This window comes from Nyctereutes procyonoides, unplaced genomic scaffold, assembly GCF_905146905.1.
Source record: "Nyctereutes procyonoides isolate TBG_1078 unplaced genomic scaffold, NYPRO_anot_genome, whole genome shotgun sequence".
Lineage (NCBI taxonomy): Eukaryota > Metazoa > Chordata > Mammalia > Carnivora > Canidae > Nyctereutes > Nyctereutes procyonoides.
The window spans coordinates 43,198,620-43,212,709 of record NW_026575024.1 but is presented as its reverse complement, the minus strand read 5'-3'; the positions used below and the strand labels follow the sequence as shown (position 1 = coordinate 43,212,709).

The 14,090-nt window shown below is 41.4% G+C and overlaps 1 protein-coding gene across 6 annotated transcripts in view; it reads right to left on the bottom strand.

Annotated features, from left to right (window-relative positions):
- The window catches only part of SEC23B (SEC23 homolog B, COPII coat complex component), a 41,687-nt gene that overhangs the window by 22,961 nt on the left and 4,636 nt on the right, over positions 1-14,090 (bottom strand). For 3 of the 6 annotated variants that reach the window (XM_055302391.1, XM_055302356.1, XM_055302382.1), the window contains exons 2-9: positions 12,144-12,367; positions 10,263-10,320; positions 7,834-7,920; positions 6,400-6,636; positions 6,200-6,285; positions 4,677-4,821; positions 4,074-4,232; positions 3,380-3,495 (exon numbers count right to left, since the gene is read on the bottom strand). In XM_055302391.1, coding sequence (XP_055158366.1) covers positions 3,380-3,495; positions 4,074-4,232; positions 4,677-4,821; positions 6,200-6,285; positions 6,400-6,636; positions 7,834-7,920; positions 10,263-10,320; positions 12,144-12,364 — 1,109 coding nt within the window. In that variant the 5' untranslated portion in view covers positions 12,365-12,367. Of the gene's footprint in view, positions 1-3,379; positions 3,496-4,073; positions 4,233-4,676; positions 4,822-6,199; positions 6,286-6,399; positions 6,637-7,833; positions 7,921-10,262; positions 10,321-12,143; positions 12,390-14,090 lie in introns of all 6 variants that reach the window. The other 3 variants (XM_055302350.1, XM_055302374.1, XM_055302365.1) reach the window with 2 other exon arrangements.

Genomic DNA, 14,090 nt, shown 5'->3' with positions numbered 1-14,090 from the left:
ATGCCAGCTATGTATCCAATTCTTATCAAACAGGATTTCAGAACTGGGCAGAACACAAATTCATCTGGTTCAGCTATCTCAGAATGCCTGACCCCTCCAGGGACAGAGAGGGCTCTTTGGCCCTAAATGTCCACCCTTCTCTCCTTCCTTAGTCATGGGATCCATGGTTCCCTGGAAAAAAAAACCCTACATTTCCCAGCCTGCCTTGCATGTGGCCATGTAACTCAGCTTTGTTGGAAACAGCCTTTTGTGATTTGTAGGGGGCATTCTCATGGGAAGGTGCAGGTCTTTCCCTCCTGCTGCTCAAATATAATGAGAGCCCAGTTACCATCCTGGACTGCAGGCAGCACATAAAGGTGGCAGAGCCACAAAGGAAGGGCCTCAGCCCCAATGAAGCTGAGTGATGATGAAATCAATATCCCAGCCCTGGCTGCCTACCTCTGTTGCACTCACAAACCTAATCCTGACTCACACCAACTCTCTGCAACACACTTGCCACGTTATCACATAGACCACATTTGAACTCCTGCAGCATCAGGAGCGCACGCCCTCCACAGGCAGTCCATTCCAGGCATGGATAGTGCAGAAGCTTAATAAGGTCTTTCTTCATACTGGGTGAAATTCTATTTCCCAGCAACTCCTATCACTGGTTCTAGTTTTCCCCTTTGGTGACATACACAACCAACAAATCTGATGCCCTCTTCATTGAAGAGGCCTTTGATTATTGAATACAGATCTCACACCCTATGTGTGTGTCTTCAGTGGTATCTTTTCTAGATCCTTCAATCATTCTCCTTATGACAGTTTCAAGTCCCCTTCACCACACTTACCACTTGCCTTTGAACATCCCCAGTTCCTCTATACATCCCTTTGAAACCGAAATACTCAGAATGGAAGACAATCTAATCTGGGCGTGCCTGGCACCAAGAAAACCAAAACTATAATCTTCTCTGAAGATAATTAATTCCTGTAACAGCTTATGATCACCTTGCTTTTGCTGGAAAGTTTTCCCAAACAGCTAGCTCACACTGATCCACAACTAAAACCTCTGCGACTGTTTTTTTAATATCACTGCTAACAGATTTCCCCAATACCATATTTGTGCAACGAGTTATGTGACCAAAATACCAAGTCATTCAGGAGTCAAAGACCCCACTGAGATTCTGATGGAAATGATGTCAGGAGAGAAAGGGGGAGAGAGAGAGAGGGTGAGAGATGAACTCTGGTATATAAACTTGAGGATGTTTACAAATATAGCGAAGCTTTTCCGTGGATGCTCTACGACAAAAGCTTGTGGTAGGAATTCATCTTATCAAATGTGGCTCACTGGTATAGCTAGGTCAGTGTCATTTGATCACCTAACACATTTGCTGCTCTCTGGGACTGCTTTGGGTGACTTGAGTTCTGCCTTCTATGTGTCCCTTCTTTACTCATGAGGACCAGCAGTGTCACCTGGGAGATTGTTAGAAATGCAGAATCTCAGAAATACCCCACAGCTCTATGCCAGTACTTCTCAAACTGCTCTGTGCATATCACCAGGATCTTATTCAAATGCAGATTTTGAGGGATCCCTGGGTGGCGCAGCGGTTTGGCGCCTGCCTTTGGCCCAGGGCGTGATCCTGGGGACCCGGGATCGAATCCCACATCGGGCTCCCGGTGCATGGAGCCTGCTTCTCCCTCTGCCTGTGTCTCTGCCTCTCTCTCTCTCTCTCTCTGACTATCATAAATAAATAAAAAATAATTAAAAAAATTGTTTAAAAAAACAAATGCAGATTTTGAGACAAAAGATCTAAGGGAAGCTTGAGATGCTACATTCCCCAGGAATATACAAGCTCTCATAGGAGGCTGATGCTGCCTGTGTTCAACCACACTCAGATCACTAAGGGTACACCCAGTGGTTCTCAAACCCCACTTCATGTTAGAAACACTCGGGGGAGGTTAACAAATGCTGATGCTGGGTCACACCCCATGCTGCCATTAGAGTCTCTGAGGGACAAGACTCAAAACAAAAGTAGCTTTTTAAGCTCCCCAGGGGCAGTCCCGGTGGCCCAGTGGTTTAGCGCTGCCTTCAGCCTGGGGTGTGATCCTGGAGACCAGGGATCGAGTCCTGCGTCTGCATCGGGCTCCCTGCACGGAGCCTGCTTCTCTCTCTCTCTCTCTCCACCCCCCTCTCCCTCTGTCATGAATAAATAAAGAATAAAATCTTTAAAAAATAAATAAATAAATAAAGCTCCCCAGGAGAGCTCCACATGGAGCATGGAGCCTTACAAAAAAAAATAATAAAGCTCCCTGGAAGATGCTGGTGTACAGCCTGCTTCAGACCAGTAGTGCACACCAGCAGTTCCCATACTCACATGCACCAGAATCCCCTGGACAGCGTATGAAAGATGACTGTTGGGCTGCATCCCCAGAATCTGATTCAGCAAGCTGGAGTGACACCCAAGGAGGTACACTGCTATTCAGTCCCCAGGGGACCCTGAAGGTTGCTGGTGAGGCCCTATCATACTTGGGGAATTACAGCTCTCCACTGTGGCCTGTCTGCATGATACAGACTTAGGTGCTAAGCATGTCCTGCCATGCACCCTCTAGGCTGAACATGTGCTCCATGCTGGTCATGACATATGGTTACTAACTCAGGTCGAAGGGTCTCCTAATGCGCTGGCATTCAGACCGGACTCCTTCCCCTTCTCGCAAGGCCACATACTCCATGCTTACCTACTTTATTTTTCTTTAAATATTTTATTTATTTATTCATGAGAGACAGAGAGACAGGCAGAGATACAGGCAGAAGGAGAAGCAGACTCCACGCAGGGAGCCCGATGTGGGACTCGATCCCGGGTCTCCAGGATCACACCCGGGCCAAAGGTGGCACTAAACCACTGAGCTACCCGGGCTGCCCTACTTTTTTTTTTTTTTTTTAAGATTTTATTTATTTATTCATGAGAGACAGGGAGAGTGTGAGAACACGCACATGCACAGATGAGCAGGGGGAAGGGGCAGAGGGAGAAGCAGGAATCAATCCCAGGACCCTGGCATCATAACTTGAGCCGAAGACACTTAACCAACTGAGCCACCCAGGTGCCCCATGCTTGCTTACTTTATTGCCCTGTTATAGATTCTAGAACAACTCTAAGGAAGAAATGAAGTTACTCTGATAGGATTCATTCATACTGAACCTTACAACCTCCAGCTAATTATTGCTTCTTTCTCCAAGAGGCCCTCCTATACACCCTCCCTGCCACAGACACCACAGCCTGCAACCTTCTGAAAGCTTATCTAAGTCAGCCTTGCACATTCCTATGGTTCCATCACTCACTTCTCTTTCCTTAAAATTACCATTTTAAGGCTCCATTTTCCCATCTGTTTGCTCTCAACATACCCAGTAAGATTTGCACAACACTTCATCTCCAGAAGTCCAGTCTGATCAAGAGCACAAGCGTAAATATCAATGCAGTGACCATTTGTAGCAGTTCGGTTAGCAAGCATCTCATAATGCTGTGGAAGAGAGAAAAATTACTTTTAGGAAACATTATTCATTAGGTATGCCTTACTATACCAAAGGGATATAACCAAACATAAGAATATGGAGACGGTTTCCTTTAAATTAAATAAATACATAGTTTTCAATCTCAGAACACTTCTAGCAGTTTTAAGACCACCCACCCTACTGACTTAGAGCTGGGGCATCAACTTTTTTTTTTATTTTTATTTTTATTTTTTTTAATGATAGTCACAGAGAGAGAGAGAGAGAGAGAGAGAGAGAGAGAGAGAGAGAGAGGGGCAGAGACACAGGCAGAGGGAGAAGCAGGCTCCATGCACCGGGAGCCCGACGTGGGATTCGATCCCGGGTCTCCAGGATCGCGCCCTGGGTCAAAGGCAGGCGCCAAACCGCTGCGCCACCCAGGGATCCCCTGGGGCATCAACTTAATAGCAGCCAAGATCCGGAAGGTCTTCTGGGCAAGAGCAACTTGCTGACCACAAAGCATGACCTCAGCAAAGTAGTTGTCACTCCAGAGCAGCCTAAACTCAGCACTGGGTTACCAGAATTACAGCCTGTGTCCAAGAGCACCTACCTTGGTTGCCTTTTTCATGAAACGTGCATTATCTTTCTCAATATCATGCCAGGAACGAATAGGAACCTTTAATTCATCTCCAACCACCATGCCAGGCCCTTGAGTGGGGGGACCCCCAGTAAACAACATAATCCTGGCTCCCGTGTTTGGAAAAGTGCCCTACAACAGTAAATGGCAACATTTTAGAAACATATAGCCCATCCCAAGTATGCTTCTACTTCCTTAAAAAAAAAAAAAAAAAAAAACACACAAACATTTCTCTTCAGCTATGCTGAATACTGATGATAGTGCAAAATAATACAGATGACAGTGCAGAGAAGCAGCCCTCTATCTTCCAACCTGAGGGCTTTGTACACTTTTATTAATTCACTTTGAGTACTTGCCATTGCCCTAATGGCCTTGTGTTTCTCATGAAAACTTCTGACATTTTCAAAACAGCATGGGGCTCCTTCATTGCAGATAATAATAATGACCAAAGTGATTTCTATAAATTAATGCAGTTGAGTGATTTAGGTCACAACTAATTTTCAAACAAGACTAGTAAATACAACTTGTGAGAACAAGTTTGCACAGTCTGAGGTGCCCTGGTAAATTCTGAGTTACCTCCAACAGGCCAACAGCAATGGACAAAGCAACACCAGTGGATCGCAAAGGTCTCTTCCCCTGAGTCACAGGCCATGGGTCCCTCTGCAGCTCCCCAAGGAGATCAGTGAGGTTCATATCAATCTTGTGAACAGGCTGCAGAAATCTGTATGATTTTCAATGGACACATCAATCCTGGTTTAATAAAGCACTCTGGTCTTTAACCCTAGGTGACACAGAGTTTCTTGAAGAAAATTACTCAGAGTAGTAAAGATTTGCACCTTTTTCTCTTCAAAGCAATTTTATTCAAGAATATAATTCAAAGCTTAATATATAGCAATTTATATACATAGCATGGGGGAAAAAATAATTTTAATAAGAACAAATCAGTTTAATTAAATTTTAATCAGCCAAGAAATCCTAAAGACAGGTCTAACTTGAATTCAATCCATGTAAAGTTCCTATATGTGGACCACGTTCATTGTTTTTTTTTTTTTTTTAAGATTTATTTAATCTAGGAGGAGAGACGAGAGTGCATGCACAAGCAGGGAGAATGGGGGAACCAGGATGGAGGAGTGGGGAAATCTCCAAGAGACTCTCTGCTGAGTGCGGGGGGAGGTGGGGAGGGGCAACTTGGAGCTAAATCTCACAAACCTGAGATCATGACCTGAGCTGAAATAGAATCTGGCACTAAACCAACTGGGCCACTCAGGTGCCCCCACTTTCACCATTCTAAAGATCCACTTTAAAATGATTCTCAAGGGATCCCTGGGTGGCGCAGCGGCTTGGCGCCTGCCTTTGGCCCAGGGCGGGATCCTGGAGACCCAGGATCGAATCCCACGTCAGGCTCCCGATGCATGGAGCCTGCTTCTCCCTCTGCCTGTGTCTCTGCCTCTCTGTCTCTGTGACTATCATAAATTAAAATAAAAAAAAAAATAAAAAAATAAAAATAAAAATAAAATGATTCTCAAGTGTTTCTCTTGAGCCTTAGGAGTAACTAGAGAAAAGCACTGGTTTCTTACCACAGTAAGTGGCTGTCCCCAGCATGTCAGGCAATGCATTTTATCATGTTTGCTATTAACCCAGCCCCAGGCAGTCTCAGGCACTCAAAGGGCAGAGGGAAGGAAGTGCCTGGTCTCAGGTTTGCTGGAGGACATCCACAGAAGCCTTTTGAGTTTTCCTAGTTTTACTTAAGACTTAGAAAGGACAAGAGCCGCATGTAAGAGGACAGGAAGACTGGAAGACAGTGATCTCAAAACATCTGTGATGATATGACACTAAGTGGAAAAACATTCTGAGCAAATCTATCAACATAAATGCATATACACATGTATGTGTACATACACAATTTAGCTATGACTTTCAAACATATAGTGATGTTATATACATCATTAAACATTAAATATTGTTGCACTTAATCGTTTCTTTTTTTCTTTAAAAATAAGGAAATAAATAAAAGTTCTAATGTTTTTCTTTCCTCACTCCACTCCAGTGGATTGCCCTGCATAATACTATGTGTGCAACATTCTATGTTAGTAGCTCACCTGCTTGAAACAAAAGGGTGCTCCTGTGGTGGACCAGGTCTCGCTTGCTGCATGGGCATGGCAGGCTTGGTGAGGCCCAGCATATCCTAAAAAAAAAAAAAAAAAAAAAAAAGCCTCATGTCCCATAACACTAGAGTGAATGACTAATTAATGTTTAAGCAATCTCCCTCTTCCTGCTTGTGTACGAACAAGGCACAAACCTGTATTTGTTTTGCAGTTAAATCCTTTGTCCCTCGGAAGACATAACTTTTGGAGATTCCTTCACAACTGAGTTCATGAACCTGCACCATCCTCCCAAATGTGATCAAACCCACCAGGGCATCTGGAGGAAGGAGACTCAGGGACATTTGCAGGGATTCTTTGAGTGCTTGAAGGTCATCTTCTTCTAGGCACGTGTCAACCACATAGAGGAATATCAGAGGGGACTGAGCACCTCGCTTTGTGCAAAGAAACAGGATATGATGATTAGTACACAGGCAGACAAAACCAGCTCTTTTTAAAGCAAATCAGGTATGTCAATAACAAGTCTATATCTACATTTACTGTCAGGGAAAAAGGACATCTAACTAACTTCTACTCACACCTCATTACATGACAGGTTACACTAAAACAAACTAAATGTAAAAACTATTTATCTCCAACAATTAATTCTACATTTCTGAATGCCTTCCATGTGCCAGAAACTGTTCCAGGTCCTGGGATACATCAGTGAGCCAAAGAACAAAGATCCCTGCCTGCCTCAAGCAGCTGACTTTCTGGAATGGAGAGGGTAAGGGATGTAGGACTAAACATAGGGGGCAGGTTCTGATATTACTTAGGAGGTCAGGACAGCCTCATTAAGAAAGTAACATGACAGCAAAAACCCTGAGGAGAGGGAGGGAGCAATACAGCCTAAGGAAGAGCTAGAGGCGGCCCACAGGCAGGAGCATTCCTGACAAGTTCAAGGAAAGTCATGAGGCCTATTTGGCTGAGTGAGAATATTAATACAAGTTGAGGTCCAAGTGGTAACACAGGGCTGGTCCACACAGAGCTTTGACAACTATTATCTTACTCTGGGTGAAAGAGAGCCATTTTCACCACTGGAGGTTTCTGAACACAAAGTAACATCACACGTTTTTAAAGAATTACTCTGGCTTCTGGGTTAAGAATAAAATATAGGTGGGAACGGATTAAATCATGGAGAAGGGTTAAGGGACCTGCCAGTAATCTAAGTGAGAGGCAGTGGCTGACCCAAGACAAAGGAAGTGGGGGGAAAGAAGTGGTTGGACTGTGGATAGATCCTGAATATAGACCCAATGGGATTTCCTCATGGATTAGAGATGGAATGCATGAGAAAGAGAAGTCAAGAATGAAACCAAGGTTTTTGAGCTTGACTACAAGATGCAATACCATCACAAAGCTGGAGAAGGCTGAGGGGGACAGGTGCTGAACTCAATCACTGATCTCTTTTCTAGTCTTCTATCAAGACTGCAAGTAATCCCAGTACATGCACACACACCATGATCATGTGTTCAGGATCCTGCTGCCCTCACAGCTTTAAACTGCCCAGAAGGGTAAGGTATAGAAAAGATGAATTATTTCAGGAGAAAGTCAATGTTTAACACAGCTCATTAAACGCATGACAAAGAAGTTACCTGTATCACATACTCAATTGTAGAAAACTGGGGCATTAATTCAGCAGGCTGATTCACCTCAGATATGCCTGTGTAAGCAGGAGGAAACTGAAGGGAGGAAAACAAAGCAATCTTTTATTAGGGCTGAAATATATTTATGCTATACCTTTTATTCTCCATTTATAAAAATAGGTAACAACCACATTTTAATTCTGAAAGTGTAAAATATAGATCATGCAGACTCAGTTCTCATCCCACTACATCAGAGCCTACGTTTAAATATACATATATATCAGATATCAAAAAAATTTTTTAAGATTTTATTTATTTGACAGAGAGAGCCTAGAGCACAAGCGGAGGGACAGCAGAGAGAGAGAGGGAGAAGCAGCTCCCTGCTGAGCAGGAAGCCTGATGTGGGGCTCAATCCCAGACTCTGGGATCATGACCTGAGCCAAAAGCAGATGCTTAACCAACTGAGCCACCCAGGCACCCCTAAAATATCAAAATTTAACTCAATAACCCAGCCTTATATTCATATCCCATTGTAACTTTTTAAAATGCAGTTTTAGGGTATGTTGTAACTTCTAGATGATTAAAAAATGCACTGTTATAAACCATTTCCTCAGTGTCGCCCTGCAAATTAAGGGCTCGGATTTTGGCTGTCTCAACAATAGTTTATGTGGAAATCTAACATGTTTATTTGGGTCTATTATTTTAGCTGTTATCAATAAATAATGCATGTACATTGTAGAAAAACTAGCAAGTACAGAAAATATAAGGAACAGGAAAAGGGGTGCCCGCTCAACTTATTATCACAAGCCCTTTGTCCTTAAAACTTTCTGCAAACATTTGACATTCACAGATTGTAGATTTTTTCCCTAATTTTTTTTATTGTGGTAAAATACATATAAGTTTTACTATATTAATCTTTGTTCAGTGTACAGTTCAGTGGTCTTAAATATTCATGTTGTACAACCACCACCACCATTCATCTCCAGAATGCTTTTCATTTTGCAAAACTGAAACTCTGAACCTGTAAACATCTCTCCATTATCTTTTCTCCCCTAAATGACCTGATACTAGTCTCTTATTAAATTTATAATTTGCAAATATCTTTGCCTATTCTGTAGACTGCCTTTTTACTCTGCTAACATTGTTTTTTGATGCCTTAGAATTTTCACAATAAATTAACACTATGGGGCACATGGCTGGCTAGGTATAGAAAGTGATCTCTGGGTTGTAAATCCAAGCCCCACACTGGGTGTAGATTACTTAAAATTAAAATTAAATTTTTTAAAAGATTTTATTTATTTGACAGAGCAATAAAGGGAAAGAGAGAGCACAAGAATGGGGAGTACCAGAGGGAGAGGGAGAGGGAGAAATAGACTCCCTGCTAAACAGGGAGCCCAATGTAGGGCTCGATCCCAGGACCCTGAGATCATGACCTGAGCCAATGGCAGATGCTTAACCAACTGAGCCACTCAGGTGCCCCTTAAAATTAAAATCTTAAAAATTATATAAACACAGACCTCAATTCTGAATGTAGTAGGGCATGGCTAAGTCTTAAGAATTTGCATATACTTCTGAATCTCTTGTGGAGGTAAATTTTGAATGGTATGTGCTTCTAACTTCCAGGCCTATACTTAGTACATTGATTGGTCTATTCATCACTGGGCTTACTGTGTGATGTATCTGAGAATGAAACTGTTAATTATAATCAAATATAAGAATAAATAAATGCATCTTATTAATATCTTAAGATTACTAGAGCATTGTATACTATGTTGGGAACAACTAATTTTTCTCTAACTTTACTGAGATATATCTCATATACCATAAAAATTCACTCTTTTAAATATATAATTCAATGATTTTTAGTAAACGTGCAAAGTTGTACAAAGATCAACACAATCCAGTTTTAGAATCATAGGCATAGTTTATTTTAACCAGAGGTTTCTCTCATCATTTTTGAGCTCTTCTAGATTAGTTTTAAAATTTTTAAATCAAAAGAGGCTTAACACTGGTACCTGAACCCTAAAAGTTACAAAGATCAAAAAATGAAAATTTAGTAATGTACACTATCCAATTAGAATAAACTAAAGTCAAATGAAATACAGACAACGTATCTGTTATCTTACGGTAACATACTCACTACTAAAGAGCACATAAAAAAAAGTGATTTCTATGTCCCTCCACACTAAATGATAAAAACCCACATAACGAAACTGAGTTGCTGTTCAAGAGAAATCACAAATGTTCCGCGTTCAATGATGCTTAACAAAAGCTATCACCTTGAGTTCAGCAGAAATTGAAGACTACCACAGCAGACATAAATTCAACCTCACTTAATTTTTTTTAGAATTGTTCCACTAAAATGAAACACAGAAAAACTTTTTATTTATTTATTTATTTTTTTTTTTTAGAAAAACTTTTTAAAAAAATTCACATACCTGATTTCTTTGGAAACAGAAATTACAGGCCCAAAGTTTTGCTCGATAATCAACCTGACTGTGAGAAAAATAAATATTACAGCTAAGTACCATTTTCATTGTTAATGTAGAAAGCATTCAAATGCAATCCTCAAGTTCAGTAAATCACATAAATATATTTCTGTGCATGCGCATGAATGGATGGAGGTATGCAAAATGCCCACTGCAGTTAAGAGTTCTGACTGCTAGGTACACCAAAAATGTCCTCCCTACTGTACAATGAAAAGTTAGTAAATCTTTTTTTATTTTTTCTCATTTCCTTGATAATATTTAAAATTTCAGGGCAGCCCTGGTGGCGCAGTGGTTTAGCGCCGCCTACAGCCTGGGGTGTGATCCTGGAGACCCGGGATGGAGTCCCACGTAGGGCTTCCTGCATGGAGCCTGCTTCTCCCTCTGCCTGTGTCTCTGCCCCTCTCTTTGCTCTGAGTGAATGAATAAAAAATCTTTAGAAAAAAAAAAAAGATTAATATTTAAAATTTCATGATTTTTTATAAATTATAGGTTATTCCCTTTTGGCAACTTATCTTAACATAATCTGCGATTTTTTTCTAACATCTTTATTAGGCAGATATGTGAAACTCTTAAATTTCAATACTAAAAACACATTTCATGCACAGGAAAAACTTGCCTGACTTTCACCTCACCTAGCTCACTTGAAAAGGTTGGGAGGCATGCTTCTGGGTTGATACACTTCCTAGAACTGGTTAAAGATAATGCTTCAGTTGCTTTTCCCCACCTTTTTACATTTAGAAAGTTAATAAGAAATGGCTATCTCTTCAAAAGGAAGAACAACAGCATCTCACACATAGGAACATTAAGTAACAGCAAGGGGAATGCAATAAAAAAAATTCCCTCATATAAAAATCTTACCTTTTATCTTTTTATTTATTTTTAAAAGATTTTATTTATTTATTCATGAGAGACACACACAGAGAGAGAGAGGCAGAGACACAGGCAGAGGGAGAAGCAGGCTCCATGCAGGAAGCCCGATACAGGACTCAATCCCGGGTCTCCAGGATCACGCCCTGCGCCAAAGGCGGCGCTAAACCACTGAGCCACCAGGGATGCCCCCAAATCTTACCTTTTAAAGAATATTTGTGATACTCTTCATCTGTCTAAAAAATTCTTTCAGATAATGAATGCCCACATTTAAGAGAAATATCATAGGTCACTATCTCAGGTATAAAAAATTACAATTAACAATTATTAAGAGTTGTGATTTCTTCTGCCTATCACTTCCTACCATACACCATCACCATACTAGGTAAGTATGAGAAAACCGTCTAAAACTTTTCAATTGGGGGGCGGAAGGGAATGCTTCAAGAGTCATCAATATAATCTACGGTTAAGCCAAAAGTAAACTGAAATTAAAAAAAAAAAAAAGAAGGAAAAGAGTGAATTTTAAATCCTTTCTCTTTACTTCCACCTTTTTCCCGTAAGTCCCAATTGTATCTGGAGTATTAGGCCAGGGAGACTTTATAAGCATTCACCAACTAAGAATCTCATCACTCACTCATCTCATATTTGATGACTTGCTCAAATTGAATCAGTGCCCAAAAGCCATAATTTGCTGTATTCCTTTTTACTAGTTTCTATTTATTTATTTATTTATTTATTTATTTATTTATTTATTTATTTATTTATTTATTTATGATTTTTATTTATTCATGACAGGGGGGTGGGGTGGCAGAGACACAAGCAGAGGGAGAAGCAGGCTCCATGCAGGGAGCCTGACGTAGGACTCGATCCCGGGTCTCCGAGATCACGCCCTGGGCTGAAGGCAGGCACTAAACTGCTGAGCCACCGGGGCTGCCCTTCACTAGTTTTAAAAAGAACTCATACCAAAGTGGATTGAGAATAGCTTTGCAAGTTGGCCGGCTACAAAGCACAGGTTCATACTGTACAGGAGGCAGGTCTGGACGTTCTTTCAAAGGAGTAAGGAGACAAGCCAGGGGAACAACCATTCTTGTAGCCTCGAGACGGCTGGACGGCCACACGTTCCAACTAAAGCGCACACCATCTCGTTCTTCATTCTGCTGAATGAACTCCAGATATGTTGCCATAGTCTAAAAAGAAACTGAAGATAAGCTGTAATTTTATGTGACATTCTCAACTAAATGTCAAAAAAGAGGATGGTCACCTAATGCAATGTTTTTAAAACACTTAGTCTGGAAGAACCAGTCACTATAGCATGACATCTCCCTTCCCTTTAACCCCCAAAAGCCAATTATCTTTGACAATCATTCCTTTTTTTTTTTTTTTTTTTTATTTACGATAGTCATACAGAGAGAGAGAGAGAGAGAGAGAGAGAGAGGGAGGCAGAGACACAGGCAGAGGGAGAAGCAGGCTCCATGCACCGGGAGCCCGACGTGGGACTCGATCCCGGGTCTCCAGGATCGCGCCCTGGGCCAAAGGCAGGCGCCAAACCGCTGCGCCACCCAGGGATCCCTTTGACAATCATTCCTTTCTCAACTCTAGCACTTAAATAAATAAAAGGTGACAGAAGTTTACTCTTATTTGATCATTTTAAAGCTATAAGTAGTTGAATTCTAACGTAAACCTTCTCATAGATCATACATATCAACCAAGCCAATTCCAATTCCCCTTGCCCAAGAATAAGTCTCAAACCCTGTTTCAGCATCCAGCTACCTTCCTCACTGACCCCTTTCCTTCCTTGCTTTATTAGAACACTGTAATAAATTTTACATCGCAAGTGACCTTGTTTTGTGCCCTTTCCCCTCCTCTCTTTGTTAACAGTGGAGACCAGAACTGGATGTTGACGTGTGAATCTAATTCATAATGAGAAGCACCACCAGTTCTGAGCCAAAGTATTTCTACTTAGGACCACCAAAATCACAATGCTGTTTGCTATCATATTGAGTGAGTCCTTCACCAGGACTTCTCACCTCACCATGGCTGCTTATGCTCATACTCCCAACAAATTCTGGTTAATAAAATAACCACGTAGGGACGCCTGGGTGGCTCAGCAGTTGAGTGTCTGCCTTTGGCTCCAGGTGTGATCCTGGGCTGAGTCCCGTACTAGGCTCCCTGTGAAGAGTCTGCTTCTCCTCTCCCTCTGCCTGTGTCTCTGCCTCTCATGAATAAATAAATGTTTTTTTTTTTTAAAGAATAAATAACATAGCCATATAGACCAAGCTTGCAAACCTACACAATGCCAACTCTACTGAATGCTTCACACATTCTGTTTATGTCCTAACATCTAGGCTAAGGCTAACAGACATCTGAGCCACTAGGGATTAAGGGAACAAGTCCCTCAAGAAAAATGGAAAAACAGGCAAATTAAAGAACCACATTATTAGTAGCCTCTAGTGCTCACTTCATGCAGTGGTGAATAACTGTCCCTGTTGTTATAAGAAGTGCCATACTGTAAATAACGTGGACTAAAAGAATGATTTTATATGGCTAGAAAAGCAAATGGAAGAATTAGTTTACTACACACAACTCAGACCACAAATATTCCAAATGTTTGCTCTAACTCAAACTCTAAAGCATGTATTTGTTATTTCTGGCAAAGGCAGGAAACAGAAGCACCCTTTACGCAGGAGGCACTTGCGCAGCTTACCTGAGTGGCAAAGGGATGGATAAGTCAGGTGGGAATCAAAGCAAGTTCTAATATCACAATTCTCGGCAAGTACCTCTAAAGGCTTCATTAAATAACTGTTTCCCCACTCAAAACAATTCATTATTAAAAGGTACTGGCTCCAATCAAGGTCCCCAGGCAGCTTCGTACTGAAAGCTGCTCTTTCTGTTTCCCACTGCCTCCTCCCC